At 40.3% G+C, this 15,648-nt stretch overlaps 1 protein-coding gene and 1 long non-coding RNA gene across 3 annotated transcripts in view; both read left to right on the top strand.

The window, feature by feature from the left end:
* Positions 1–302, top strand: part of LOC118478445 — a 3,254-nt gene extending 2,952 nt beyond the window's left edge. The window contains exon 2 of the long non-coding RNA XR_004859052.1: positions 270–302. This is a non-coding gene — a long non-coding RNA (uncharacterized LOC118478445). The remainder of the gene's footprint in view (positions 1–269) is intronic.
* Positions 303–2,514: 2,212 nt separating this feature from the next.
* Positions 2,515–15,648, top strand: part of LOC101860922 (AP-3 complex subunit sigma-1) — a 25,439-nt gene continuing 12,305 nt past the window's right edge. Inside the window, exons 1-5 of one of the 2 annotated variants that reach the window (XR_220898.2) lie at positions 2,515–2,751; positions 7,331–7,422; positions 8,964–9,075; positions 11,472–11,543; positions 12,971–13,078. Coding sequence is in view for 1 of the 2 variants with exons in the window: in XM_005107016.3 (XP_005107073.1) it covers positions 2,683–2,751; positions 7,331–7,422; positions 8,964–9,075; positions 11,472–11,543; positions 12,971–13,078 (453 nt within the window). In the remaining variant the exon portion in view is untranslated. The remainder of the gene's footprint in view (positions 2,752–7,330; positions 7,423–8,963; positions 9,076–11,471; positions 11,544–12,970; positions 13,079–15,648) is intronic. The other variant, XM_005107016.3, reaches the window with a different exon arrangement.

The following is a 15,648-nucleotide window of genomic DNA, read 5'->3' as shown; positions in this document are numbered from 1 at the left end:
CCCCCCCCCCCCTCTCTCTTTTTGCCCTTCATTTTGGCTCAGATGGGGAGCTCCATAATGGACCGGAAAAAACACCGGAGTACAATATGGTCCGTGTATTTTAATAGGCTACAAGTCTATGACTATCATTAACACGACAACTGTAGAAAATAATGGAGGCACATCTACGTTCAGTGTGATGTATAGCTTAATATACATTGTATTTATATGTTATTTTCAAAATTATGATACATGTACTGACCTTCCGAATGATTGTTATTTCGTTGCAGTGCACAGGAGTCTTCAAGGGCGCCCCCCCCCCCCCAAAAAAAAAAAAGAAAAAAAAAGAAAAAAAAAGAAAGAAAAGAATCACTTTTACTACTTGTTATTTTGGTTAGTAGGTTGTAAATACATCATACCTTCACGGAAAAAGACTTTCGTGCAGGTGTTTTTCACCCTCATTGACACCATTTAAGATTATTGAAGGGTTGGTCTGTGGCCCTGCTTGTCAGGGTTAACCCTGGCTGAGAGGAATACAAAGGCCCGGTAGAAAGATGGAGATACTCAATAAAAATCCTTTCCTCATGGGAATCAAACTCCGGCCTTCTGCGTACGACGATGAAGTGCCTTACCGCTACATCACAGACTCCAGTTGCTACTCAAGAAAATATTTATCGAGGAGTGCATCATGGTATAATGAAGAGAGGCTTTAGGCTATATTTGCCACTTTAAAATCAGTTTCTTTCTAGCACAGGGAATAGAAGCGTATCCTGCAGCCTAAATTATTGGCTCGAAAAAGGCGAAAAACATTTTAAAAGACCCAGCAAATTGAAGTCGCACAGTTAAGATATTCTTTGAGACTGCCAATCTGGACTAAGACTAGGACTACAAAGAGGGATACAACAGTCCAGTAGAAAGACCAAAATACTCGAAAAAGATCTTTTCTCACGATAATAGAACTCGGGTCTTCTAGACAGTGAAACACCCAACTTTTGCACCACAGTCGCCGGTAAGCAGAAATATTCAGTATCTTCTTTTACTATGATTCATCCCCCTTTTTTACGTTGTCTTCTATCTATCTATCTGAACTGTGTCCTGCATAGGCCTATCAGATAATCGATTGGTGTTTATAAGTGTGACCACTATTCGTGCCTCTACTCGAATGATCGCCAGAGAGATTTTCTTAAACAGCTACTTCGTTTCCCTTACTCCTTCACACGCACACACACACACACACACACACACACACACACACACACACTCTCTCTCTCTCTCTCTCTCTCTCTCTCTCTCGCTCTCCCCCCCCCCCCAGTTTTTTCTCTCTTCACCCCTCCCCACCTTGTGCATTCATTATGTCTCTCTTTAATGTCAGAACCAGGAATTCTTTTCATACCCTCCAACATAATACACTCAGGCCTATTCAATGGACTGGCTACCCAAGGCACCTATTCTTTCGCTCAATCCTTCGGTTATAACGTCAAAACTGTTCAAGGGGGCTCTCGTGGCATAATAATATAGAGGTTAAGGTGTTGGCCTCTCATTCAAAGGTCCCGGGTTCGAATCCGGGTAGCGACCGAAAAATATTCTTCTCTAAAATTGTCTCCTTTCACCTCCTTTCCTGCTCTCCAGCAATGCTCTGTCGTCTGCTTTCTGCCCCTGACCCCACCCCTCACCTCCTTAATTGCCCCTTCCTCTGGGCTCCGGACTCATTCTGCAGCCTTTCTATTGCTGCTCCTTGGCTCCTCCTTACTGCTGTCTTTCTGCCACACCCCTGATCTTCTGGTAGGAAAGATCTACACCGAGCCTTCTCGGACAAGGGCGAAAAATCTCGGAGGGCCCATGTGCAAGTTGCGCATGTTAAAGATCCCTTGGTGGTCTAAAATCGATAGTAGGCTTCGGTCGCCACCCGGGCAAAATTCAAAATTTCCTACCAACTGAAAGTATTAGGTGTGTCCCGCGCGCTCATATGATCCCATGCAGTTGCGAGCGCCGTAAAACGCTACAAAAAATAAAACAAAATAAATAAATTTAAAAAAATGTTCAAGCCGTCTAATTTCAAACCGTTATTGTCACTTACTGAGAAACAGCGCAATAACCTCCTCTGAACAATCAAAAAGAAATTGAACTGAACAGCGAGTTCTGCAGTATAACGATACGAAAGGTATTGAAAGTAAATTAGGAGTGATAAATGTCCAGTGTTTAGAGGGGAAAAGATAGTCCTTTATTGTTCTTTTGGATTTTTTACGCGAAAGAGACCTTCATTACACGTGATAACTTTCATAGCCAGGACAACTTAATTTGAATTTTATAATGCTTTTCTGATAAGGGGAAGCAAAGAGTCTGTGGGAGATGAGTGCAATAAGTTGTTTTGGACCCCCTCCCCCCTGAAACAATGTAATTATGATTATTACTCCGGTTACACAATTTAATTATACACCACGTAACAACACATATTAGAATTTAATATTACTCGAACTAGGCCTTTGTATTATTGTTGTTGTTGTTCTCTTGCGAACCATTCCGGCTCAATGTATTCCATGTTTTTGCTTTGCACGTGACCTGAACCTGAAAACAAAATGGCGGATGCCACATCTGTTGACAATTAAAAAACAGGAAACTTTCGTCATCACGATTGTCCATCCATTTTCTTGAACATTTAAAGCTTTTAGTGGTGCCATAGTTGTTCAGTACTGGAGTTGCACGATGATTAAAGGAATCCTCGTCTTCAATAACCACGGAAAGCCGAGGCTCACAAAGTTTTATCAGTTTTACGTAAGCACGACAATGAATGTCTGACTGATTTTTATACTTTAGACTTTAGTAATTTAGTGTAAGGTAAAGGCCTGGCAGAAATACTTAGATCTAGATATATAGATCTAGATTTGGAGGAGAGACACACCCCTTTTTTCGGTACTAGTTAATGCGGGTATTCCACGTACAGTTAGTCCGGACAGGACAACAGGATTTTGACTGCTGCAGTTAGATCATGTCATGTGTGATAAGAAAAGGCCACGCCCACGGTCTCTATTGAAGACTATTCACTCACCTCGGGTGAGAATAACGCAGGCGAGTCTTCTGGCTATTCTCACACGGTCGTGCGTTAACCCTAGCCTAGGCCAACCAGTGAAGCGTTCACCCTGAACCACAGAATTCTACACTGTGAAAACAGAATTGTAGAATTCTGTGCCGTGAGCAAACGTTCTAGATCTAGATCTAATCTCTAGTCTCTAGATTTAGATCTAGATCTAGAGTCTAGATATATGATCTTCGAAGTGACTAGATCTAGATTCGGACTCGAGTTCGAATATGAAATAATGTTATTCGAACTCTGATTCTTGTCCAGCATGACATCACTTCCGACTTCCTGTGACTCGTGACTCCGGCTTCCTGTCCTGCCTCACTCGTGACTCGCCTCAGGCTGGGTAGAGACCGGGATCACTTAAGGCAAAATTGCGTTTTGTGCAGGAGCCGAGTTTTTATGTTATAATGATGAATTTGAGGCTGGCATGAAAAGTTATAATAGCGCTTCTAAAATGTTTATTTTACGTACGTACGAAGCACGACAATGAATGTCTGACTGATTTTTACTTAGTAATTTAGGGCCACCTCTATTCTCACCCGGAGTGAGAATAGTGCAGGCGAGTCTTGTGGCTACTCTCACCCGGTGCGCGTTCACCAAATTTTGCGTTCACCCTAAACCACAGAATTCTACACTGTGATAATAGAAAAATGGTAGAATTCTGTGCCGTGAACAAACGTTCCATTACAACTGTAGCCTACTAAAAGCGTACAATTTTGTCTGTGGGCAGTGGAAAGAGAGAGAAAGAGAGAGAGAGGAGTAGCGCGAGTATTTCCGGGCAAAACAAAATGGCGACCCGCGTAGTTCGGCTCGATTCGAAAAGTTAAATAGCCGTAGCATCTTTGTAGACAACCAAATTAATTTACTTTTGTGTTTTAACATCATTTTTTAACTTTGTTTTGGTCAATTTGATCGTCCACACCGATAGACAGTATTCAGAAAGAGACAGAGAGAGAGAGAAGAGGGGAGGAGTTGATCTTGCGAGAACTTCCGGGCGGGTGAGAATAGCCACTTTCGTAATTTAGTGTAAGGTAAAGGCCTGGCAGAAATACTTAGATTTGGAGGAGAGACACACCCCTTTTTTCGGTACTAGTTAATGCGGGTATTCCACGTACAGTTAGTCTGGACAGGATTTTGACTGCTGCAGTTAGATCATGTCATGTGTGATAAGAAAAGGCCACGGTCTCTATTCTCACCTCGGGTGAGTCGGGTGAGAATAGCGCAGGCGAGTCTTTTGGCTATTCTCACACGGTCGTGCGTTAACCCTAGCCTAGGCCAACCAGTGAAGCGTTCACCCTGAACCACAGAATTCTACACTGTGATTTATTAAAACAGAATTGTAGAATTCTGTGCCGTGAGCAAACGTTCTAGATCTAATCTAGATTTAGATCTAGAGTCTAGATATATATAGATCTTCGAAGTGACTAGATTCGGATTCGAGTCCGAATATGAAATAATGTTATTCGGACTCTGATTCTTGTCCAGCATGACATCACTTCCGACTTCCTGTGACTCGTGACTCCGGCTTCCTGTCCTGCCTCACTCGTGACTCGCCTCAGGCTGGGTAGAGACCGGGATCACTTCGGGCAAAATTGCGTTTTGTGCAGGAGCCGAGTTTTTATCTTATGATGAATTTGAGGCCGGCATGAAAAGTCATAATAGCGCTTCTAAAATGTTTATTTATCAAGAGGTCATCAGAAGCAATTAAAGATGGCTCGTTAGCGTGTGTCGGGGTCGGATGGGCGGCCTGCACACGTGTGGCTGTGTGCGTGTCGGGGAGGGGGGTGGGGGGCACTATCGGTCTGGGCGTTGAACGTCGCATACGCGTCAGTCTTTTTCCCCCGGCAACTGATCATTATTACAATAATAAGCTAGTCTTGACGTAGATCTACGTAATGAATTGTGCGCTGGTCTATGGAATCAAAAGTTGCCGTATGCTCAGCTCTACACACAGCAAAACAACTTTTTCTTGGTAAACAATCGAGATGACACAGGCTTGTGTATTTGAACGAATCGGTCTTTTTTTTAACACATCTCATAATATGCAGGTGCCAGGTCCTGTGGTCTGCTAATTTTCAATTTTACCTTTTTCTACAACAAAGAAAGTGGGAAACATGGGGGGGGGGGGGGGGCATATCAATGAGATGGCGGGCATCGTATCGGCAGAAAAGGTGTGGGGGAAACTAAAAAATGGCGGAAAATTGAATGCACTGAACGTTAGATCTATAGAACGAAGACACTTCCTTTTTTCCGGACTGGAGTCCGAATAACATTTTTTCATATTCGGACTCAAATCCGAATAAGAATTTTTTTTATTCGGACTCGAGTCCGAATATGAAAAAATGTTATTTGGACTCGAGTCTGAATAAAGACGGCCATAGATATAATCAACATCGCTTACGCTAGAGAAAGAAACCTGATTCGATTTTTGATCAAGTATGACCTAGAGGTCATGTTGAAATAAAATCATCATCAGGGGAGATAACAAAAAGAAATAAACAGAACACCAAACTCATAGATCAAGCCTGCATTATTATTTCCATTGAATTTATTACTGTATCCCTTATAACAAGAATCCTGCTAAAAAGGACATTTCGAACCAGTCCCCTCCCTCTCTCTATAAAACTAAAAAAATAACAGGATTCCACTCTAAATTATAAGCATGCTAGAGAGAGGGCTTGAAAGGCTTGTAGAATATTGCAAGCAATATGAACCTGAAGCAAACACTTCAGTGTGTAGCAAACTGGGTGACTACTATTTTGGTGCAAACGTAGTATCAATATGAGATATCTGCAGTGCAGTCTAACTGCAGTAAAAAATGTTGCTATTACACCTTACAGGTCAACGACTAACAGCAGTTGACTGCAGCAAGGCTGCAAGCATGGCTTCCGTTCAAAATCCTGTCCGGACTAACTGTACATGGGATCCACCCTCAAGAATATGGGTCCCGTTTGGGGATACTAGTTTTGGTACAACTAAAGAATGTGGGTCCCGTCTGTTTAAGACTTAGCATCATCGGCACAGAGAACTAGATATCGATACTGATTTAAATAGTTGGTATCGATGTTTTATCAGTAGATCTAGCCTACAAAATGAGCTGTAAAACTTCCCCCGTGATCTAACAAAAACATGGGGGGGTTTCAGGGGGGCATTTGACCATAATTTGAATTAGGTTTGAAACGGTCCCCCTTGTCTTGTAAAAAAGTGAAATTTTACTTTTTACTGTTAATTGTCCGTTGAGCAATATGTTTCCATGGCAACGGCGGTCTTAGAAATGAGATAGAGGCTTGAGATTTGGAAGTTATCTTGGTTTGGCCACTACTAAGTAACACACAGAAGTAGAAAACTGTTCATTCTCACACAAACAAATTATGGACACACACAAGTAGAAAACTGTTCATTCTCACACAAACAAATTATGGACACACACAAGTAGAAAACTGTTCATTCTCACACAAACAAATTATGGACACACAGAAGTAGAAAACTGTTCATTCTCACACAAACAAATTATGGACACACAGAAAACTTTTATGAGAGTACACTTCAAACGGCGCACAGGCAGTGGAATTTTAGTTGCAGTGGGGGGGTTCCCCGCCGAGCGCCTTATCTCATCGGGGTCATTGGGGTCAGCTCCCTGTCGCCAGCTCCCTGTCGCCAGTCTGTCTGGACTGACTTCATTTTTGGTACTTTTCAACGTATAGTTGTGTATCCTTGCATTTATGGTTTATCATTTAATGCTCCCAGAGCACGCATTTCTGCTCTTGAGACTCAAAAAAGAACGGATATTGTAACTTGTCTGGTTATTTCGTTAGACGCGCTGAAGTCGGCAATGCTAAATTGAAAAATTTTTTGACAAGTGTGAACGAAAAAAAATAAATATAAAAAAAAGGCAAGACAAAAACTGTCTAACTTTTGGAACATGAAAGATATAACATTGGTGCAGAAACTCAGAAAAGATGGTATCAACGCATATATAATATGTCATTATTAAGGTGCATTGTTAACAGGATGAAAATCCAGTGACAGAAGTATTAATTTAGTTATATTAGAGTCGTGTGAGGTGCAGGTATATTTAAATGTGTGTATATATATGTACTAGTGTATTATATTACAATAATCTATATCTCCTTTTTGGTGACTTGAGTGGTAGGAGTATTTAATGAATTTTGATGTGACATTTTCTTCTCTTCAAGTCAAGTTTGCTGACTATTGTGGTAGAGATATTTTCAGTTTTATTTCATCGATATTTCTTATGTGAACATTTTCCAGGCTGAGGATGTACAGCATCAGATCATCCGAGAAACATTTCATCTGGTGTCGAAACGTGATGACAGCGTCTGCAATTTTCTTGAGGGGGGAACGTAAGTTGTCAAGTTTATTTATTATCAACACTTTGTTGTCTTAAGATTTTCTTTATAAGAAATGTTTCTAATAAAGGCTTTTTTATCTGGTACTGTTACAGCGGTCTCAGCCTAATAACATGCGTCTTTGGTTATAAGAAAAGTGCGCTCTATAGACATGTGCCATGAAGTGAATTGCAGAAGAAAGTAATGTAGAGGAAGTAATAGCTTTCAAATCATACTCTAAGGCATCGAATGGCAAATTACCCTCAGTATTAGTACCGGTACCAGTTTGGCTACCTCGATTTTCTGTGCATTTTAAAAACTTTTGTACATTTTATTCGTTTGCAATAGCACTATAAACACACGAGCGCACACACACACACACACACATACGTATACACATATACACACAAATACACAAACATGCACACGCATCCACATTGACTGCCTCGGTGGCTTCTTGGTAAGGAGTCCGCCCAGGGAGATCTAAAGGAACATCAATTAAACTTTAAAAAAACCCACCACAACACAATAAAAACGGACTTTTAAAGTCAATGGAAGTGTAAAACTGCACGGTCAACAGCCCATAACTGAGCTAGCAGGGCACACCTGCACAGTCTGCTGTTTACGTAAACAAGCTTGATGTGGGCAGGAGTTATTACCCCGTTTAACCATTCAGAGCCCTCAGCCATTCATAGTGACACCAAGTTGTTTACATTTCAGACCACTCATGCTCGAAAAGGGTCTAAATCTAAAAATAGGGACGAATGAAGGATGTTGAAGCAAGGTGGCAATGTGGAAATGGTTCTGTAAATAATCTCACAGCTACACACCAGCAGGCCAAATGTTCGAGAGAGTTTTGAGGTCCAAATTCCTTTCTCTTGTTGCCCAAGCTCACAACAAACTTCACACTGTTCCAAAATAAATCAAAATAAAATATTTATAGTCAATTATAATTGTTTATTTTGATCTTAAATGAAGCAAAAGACATGAAACTTTCATTAGATCCAAAACACAAAATATTCATGGAATGTCAAGTTTTAGCCTTTTGAGCCTGGTAACTCAAATAGCACATTGCGTCTTACGACTAATTTTGATGAGCACCTGATTTCACAATGATGCCTCACATTTAGCTTTTCAAAAATTATGAATGCTTCTAAACATAGTTGTGCAGAAATCTAGATATGTCACTCTGCCACCAACAGTGGGATTGAGACCTAGCTTTTTCACATTAAATAGTATGACATGTAAGAGATTGAATTGTAGATGAGTCATCTTGCTTAAGATTAATAAGGACATGGGTAAGATTAGTGCAACAAATCAATAAAACAACAACAACCCCCCCCTCCACTTTGACAAATATGACGCTGCACCTTGGGGCAGTAAAATAATTCTATTAAATTATAAATGTCATTTTATGAAAACCGTATAGTTTTGTGCGATTCTGCCTAAAAAATGTTAAAATGTTAGCAAGGCAAGCCTCATGTAGACTGACGGTACATTTTATGCCTTTTCACTTTAGATTAACTGACGGTACATTATATGCATTTTCACTTTAGGTTGATCGGAGGCTCAGATTACAGACTGATTTACCGTCACTATGCTACTCTCTACTTTGTGTTTTGTGTTGACTCCTCGGAGAGTGAGCTCGGCATTCTGGATTTAATTCAGGTTGGTTTTTAGATTCTTTTCCTCTTTAGTTTAAGTTTATTTTTAGTAGAGGTTTTATGGCGCTCGCAGCTGCATGGTCATATGAGCGCCAGAAGATTGGAGGTGTTACGAGAGAGTAACAAACATAAAAAGGAAGAAGGGGAGATAAGGAAGATAGATGTTTGATAGGAAAGAAGAAGCAAACCACACCAGAACAACCGCCAACTGCCCGCTCTTTTCCTCTCCTTTTTGTGGGTACTGGAGGGTTTTTTTAGATTCTCACCTTTATATGTTTGATGAATCTTACCCCTTTTACAGTGGAGTGCCATTTAAATTCGCCTAGCTTTACTGTAATTTACCTAACGTCACCGTATTTCTGGAGATTTCTAAATAGCTAATAGCCTTTGCTGGCTATGCTTTTAACTTCATAGTTGGTGTTACTATGTAGACAAGAGGTGGGGAAACATTCCAGTGTAAGGGTCTCATGCAAAAGGTAGACAGTGTCACTGGGACGCATAGTGCACTTTATGTAGCAAAGTAATTAGTATTTTAATCTTATTGTATATACTTTTAAAAGAATACAAACATTCATTTTCAGTTCTTGATAAATATAATGAAGTTAAACCTGTTCTTTTACTGTGATGTCAGAGACATTAGTAACAGAGCGCTGATGAAATTCTTCCTTGCGTCATCTGGAATAAGATTTAGAGGGCTTCATGAAAATAAAATCTCTTGCCGTGCTGTAGTTTCCCCAGCAGTGATGTAAACCATACCTTGTGCCCCCATCGAGAGAATAGGTTGGAATGTACCATTGCCACTAAGAAGCTGTATTGTCTTTATTTGAATAACAGGTTAATCTTGAAACCCCCTGAAATTGGTTTGAGGAGGGGGGGGGGGTAATATATCTATATGATTCGGGAGGGTTATGCCTTTTTTGCTTAGTTACTATTTATTTATTTGGGTGTAAAAGTTAGCATGGGTGTTTTAAGGTTGACCCTTTCTGCAGCATAGTGGCTTAAACAACTAGAATTCAAACTGGAGAGACACTATTATTTTTTGGATGTGCAAATACCTTTTTTGGTTTCATGGTTAGCTTAGATGGAGGGCGACTCTGTTTTTAATCTTTGGTAGTTTTGAAGGTTCTCCACCTATTTGACTTAATCTTATCAGAAGTGCTACCTCTTATGAAACTTCTCTGTGTTGAATGAAGCATATTGTCCTTGTCATTTCACAAGTTCATTAGTTATTTTCTGTAGCTTAAAAAAATTAAAGGAAGAAAGAAATTCCAAATCAGAACTTAAACTTTGGTATTTTCGTTTCGTTTAAAAACTGGGGAGAGAATAAGAAAACAGAACAAAACTGTATTGTATAATGCTCCTCGATGACTTTATTCGCTTAACAGGTTTATCTGGAACCCTCCAAAAATTGATTTGAGTGACTATGGAATGAAGCTGACTTTGTTGTTGTCTTTGTAATGTACTTTTGAAATATGTGCACTTCTTATGACTTGTGTACACTTAGGAGTAAGACTCACTTCTTATGTCTTGTGTACACTTAGGAGTAAGACTCACTTCTTATGTCTTGTGTACACTTAAGGGTAGGACTCACTTCTTATGTCTTGTGTACACTTAAGGGTAGGACTCACTTCTTATGTCTTGTGTACACTTAAGGGTAGGACTCACTTCTTATGTCTTGTGTACACTTAAGGGTAGGACTGTAAAGCTGCTTCTCAAGATGGTTGTTTCCTTTTTATGTTATGTTGAATAAACATCTATCTTGACAACCTTGAAAGAGGGTTTGGTGAAATCCTGCTAAAATTGTGAAAAGAAAGGAAAAATTAGTCAGGGGAAGCCCTAGTCAGAAAGATTAAGATATGAAATAGGGAAAGAGACCTTTTGATGTTGTAGCAAGGTTTACTCAACTAGTCAAAATGCCCAAAGAAAAACTTAGAGACACAGACACAGCTTTATATAGACCCCAGACCCTTTGTTCCCAGAAGCCCTGAATCTCAAGACAATGTGAGAACTGCTCATAGAGTGTTTACACTGAAAGGGGAATCAACTGGTAATATGATGTACAAGCAACTGTGGTGGATTATGGATTATGTCCCATATCATTACAGATGTAATAGTGTATGTCTAAGAAAAGTTCGATTTTTTAAATAACTTGAGTGTAAGTTGTAGGAAGTACAAATTGTGAATTTAAATAGGTTTATCACCCTTTGCGACTCTGTAACGTTCTTTAAAAGGCATGAATCTCACATTTAATGTCCATCTCAGATAGGACCAAGCCAAATGGTAAAATTCCTGTAAAATACCTTACCTGGGGGTACAACGTTGGACTGAGCTGAGTCTCGAAAGCCCAAACCCAATGATATTTTGTGATGTCTCCCAATGTTGTGTTTTTTCTACTGCCAGGTATTTGTTGAAACTTTGGACAAGTGTTTTGAAAATGTCTGTGAGCTGGATCTGATCTTCCATGTTGACAAGGTGAGTGAGAAAGAGGTCAAAGTGTAAAAAAAAAAAAAAGAAAAGTGGAGTCAGCTTATATCAGAAACAGCATAAATGGAACAATGATCCTCAATTTCTAATTTTTGTTTTATTTGAGCACCCTTTTTTAAACTTTTTAAATGAAGAAAATCCTACAGTCCTGCAGAATTTGGTTTAATTAATCTTGTTCATAGGCTGTAAAACAGTTGCCAGAATTTACAAGTAATTGATTTTGTCATGTTCTGAAATCTGTAGCTAGATGATTAAGACAAATATCATTTGTGTTCTGAATTGTGTCTATTAAGGTGTAAAATAGTCTTTATTAACAGGGAGTGGATTTTCTCATTGTCCAAATTTCATTGATGGAGGTGTAAAACTATGACGTCTATTCACATTGAGCAGTATGCGGTGGAGGGCTATCTTTTTGTTTTTGTTGCTGTCTGTTTTACTCTTTCCCCAGCACTGAATGACCAGTGATTTTTTAATGTGCTTCTCTTTACTGAAACTCTAAACTGATCTAGTGTTGATTGGGGTGAATTGTTCATTGTTCATTGATTCAGGAAGCAACATCCCTGCACTCCGGACATGTCCATTGATGCTCCGTTGCTCTCTCCAAAATGATTGGGGTGTATAAAGAATGATAATAAATGATAAATAGTATTTGTTAGCACAAATTCCTGCTCAACAGCAAGCTGCAAGCTCTAAGCGCCTCACAATCCATATTATTACCCCTGTAGACCTAGTAGCATTGTGGAACAATCTCAACTTCCTTGGAAGCTTACAGGGCAAGCTGCCATTTTACAGGTGCTAAAGCTTTGAACGTTTTGATAAGATCCCACCTGGGTGAAGTGAGGAAAATTTGTGTTGTGTTTATCCCAAGATAAAACCTCACGATTAGAGTTTGGTAGCTTAACCATGAGATAATGAGAAAGTCTTATGGAGATGAGGAGAACAAGATAGAGAGCTCTTTTGGAGATTAGGTGAGAAGGAGGTTATGGTGATGGATTGGACATTCAGGAAGCCAGGCAGCTGCATAAAAAAAGTGTTAGATTGGAATCACCTGGATGAGATATCAAGGGGAAGGCTCAGAGAACTTGAAGAGGAACACACAGAAAGTGGTCTACAGGAAAGTAGGAAGATATGGAATAATATCAAGAGGCTATACCTGGATAGGGAAATATGGAAAGTGTTTGTTCATGGCGTATACCCTGATCCAGGTTGAGAAAGGCAATGATGATGATGAACCCCAGGTAAGGAAATGTGGAAAAAGTTTGTTTGTGGCTAACACTTTGATCAACGGTGGGAAGGGCACTGACGATGATAATGGGCCTTACAACTTGACCATCGTACCTTTACCATCATACCTTTACAATTTTGTTTTTTTACTAATCTTACTCTACATTAGTTATGGTGTGTATGTATGCCAGGTGCATTACATCCTGAGTGAGCTGGTGATGGGCGGCATGGTGCTGGAGACCAACATGACTGAGATCATCACACGCATCGAGGAACAGAGCAAGATGGAGAAGCAAGAGGTCAGTCAGATTTTGCCTACCTTTTTTTCGCTTCACTTTTGGGATTTTGCAACGCGATCTATGTTCACCTTTTGTACCTATGCGGGCTTTTTTTGTCTGTTTTCCTATGTGGGGGTTTAGGTTTATGGATATTTTTAGAAGGTTTCTTTTTTTGGGTGGGCTATGTCAGTGACTTCGTAATGTGGTGTCTGTGTCTTTCTTCGTTTGCCTCTTTCTTTCTCCAGTCTTTTAAAAATCTTTGTTTAGAAGTGTTTGACCCACTCAGCCCTGAGCCCAAGATAGTCAGGTTGTGCACATCTGTGCTGGGCCCTGAACCCAACAGTATTGGGACGGACATTTCTATAGCTTAATAACGTAAACGCACGTCCAATGAGAACTGACTATACTTTTTACGTGACCCGTGCCCATTTTTTATAAGTAACAGACTATTACAAGGGCAAAGGCCTCTAACTTGGCCTGCAATTGAAAATAACTTTGCACGTGGTATTGAAGTGCGAAATGTGAACGAGTCTTGGTCTTTGTTCCGAGCTACTTTCAGTGCCCGTTACCAACCTTTTTCAGCTGGCGATATCTCACAGACTATTAAATATTTTCAAATTCTGTAAAGGGTTGTAGATCATATAATAAATAACCAAGGTTGGGTGTAGAGATCTAGTATTACGGCCATTGGAGTTGATTTAATATTTTTTTTCAATTTTACGAAAACACCTTAAACCTCTAGGCACAGCCGGCAGACAGGGATTTGGCCCCAGGGCTGAGTGAGTTATAAATAAGACTATATTATATATTGTGAGAATTCAAGCTGTATCCATATGTTGGACACTGGAATACATGTTTAGATGATTACTTTAAAATACTTATGGTCTGACTGGAATGATGCTTGAGGTTGATTCATTTTGTCTCAGCTCTTGCGGGTGGAGGTTCCGAGTCTCAGGGGAATCCAAATGTTGGAGTCTATTTTGGAATGTATTTTAATGTGTATCCTCTCAGCCTTGTATCTTGGCAAAGTGTCCGGTACAAAACAAGAATGTCGTTTTTGCCCCCCAAAAGATTTTTGAGAAAAGGTGTTAGAGATTTTAGAAGCACTTCAATATATTTTAACAAAGGTGGCTATTTAGAAAATTCTGAAGCAGCGTTCACTTCCCTTTCACTGCCTCGGTCGTTTGAGTGAGTGAGTGAGTGATTGTGTGTGGAAGTGTGTGTGTGTGTGTGTGAGAGAGAGAGAGAGAGAGAGAGAGAGAGAGAGAGAGAGAGAGTTTTGGGAATGGGGAATATAGAGCAAAATAGTAGTTTTGGAAAAATTGAGATTTGGCAGGATTCCATCTCACCAACCATTTGACTTCTTCCTCACAATATATTTTATGCAGTCCTTTCCTAAATATGATTTTGATTATTTAACAAGACAAAATGGCTTTGACCTGTGACAATGTCAATGTATCGCCGTCTTCAACAGACTGGTTGCTTGCATATGTTCCTTACAAACCCCAGCATATCTAAAACCATTATTTTAGTTGTTAACTCCCCTGTCAACTGACAGTGTCATGGATTCCGATCAGCTGGAAAGAAATGAAAGTAGTGCGCCTTCTTAACCGTCTGATTATTATGCTCCTTCGTTATCACATATGGACCTGGGAAATGTCTATCTTCTTATAATTTTTTAATTGTTTGTGACAAGTGATTTTGGGGTTTTTTTTGGGGGGGGGGGTTAAAGTCTTTTTTTAAATAAATGTTTTACAGCAATCGCAACTGCATTAGGTAATATTAGCGCGCGGGACACATTATGCATTTTCAGTTGGTGGGAAATTTTGACTGTTGCCCAGATGGTGGCCGAAGCCTACTCTTATCAATTTTAGACCACCAAGGGGTCTTTAACGTGCGCAACTTGCTCACGTGACCTTCGATATTCTTCGCCCTTGTCCGAGAAGGCTAGGTGTAGCAGTTGAAAGGCTGCAGAAAGAGTCGGGAGCCCAGAGGAGGGGGCAAAGGAGTTGAAGGGGTGGGGGCAAAACCGTGTACGAAGATACTGAGACAAGGTGAGACTAGGTGCCCGGTTACCGTGTACATGACACTGAGACTACATGCCCGGTTACCGTGTACGTAGATACTGAGACTAGGTGCCCGGTTACCGTGTACGGAGACACTCCGTTTTATGTTTGTTACTCTCTTGTAACTCCTCTAATCTCCTGGCGCTCAATGACCTGATGCAGTTGCGAGAACCGTAAAACCTCTACAAAAACAAAGACCAGTATCTGTGGTGTTGTGGTAAGGTAAGAGTTCGATTCCCATGAAGGGAGGGTTCTTTATGGAGTATCTCCATCTGTCTGCTGGGGATGTTGTGTCTGTCTCAGCCTGGCGTGGCCGTTTTAAGCAGGTTGAAGCAGCCTGCCCCCTAAATGATCTTAGTTGCATTGATGGGGGTGCAAAACATCTTCAACAAGAAGGTGCATTTCACAGTTTTCAGCTCATGTTCCTTCTTTTTTCCCCGCTACTGTCCTGACTTGGAACTTTTTTCATTCATCATCCATGCTCTTGCAAGCTATACTTTTTTTTACCCTTCGCGTCTTCATTCT

The sequence above is a fragment of the Aplysia californica genome, unplaced genomic scaffold, assembly GCF_000002075.1.
Source record: "Aplysia californica isolate F4 #8 unplaced genomic scaffold, AplCal3.0 scaffold00569, whole genome shotgun sequence".
In the NCBI taxonomy this organism is placed as follows: Eukaryota; Metazoa; Mollusca; class Gastropoda; order Aplysiida; family Aplysiidae; genus Aplysia; species Aplysia californica.
This window is presented reverse-complemented; position numbering and strand designations above follow the sequence as displayed.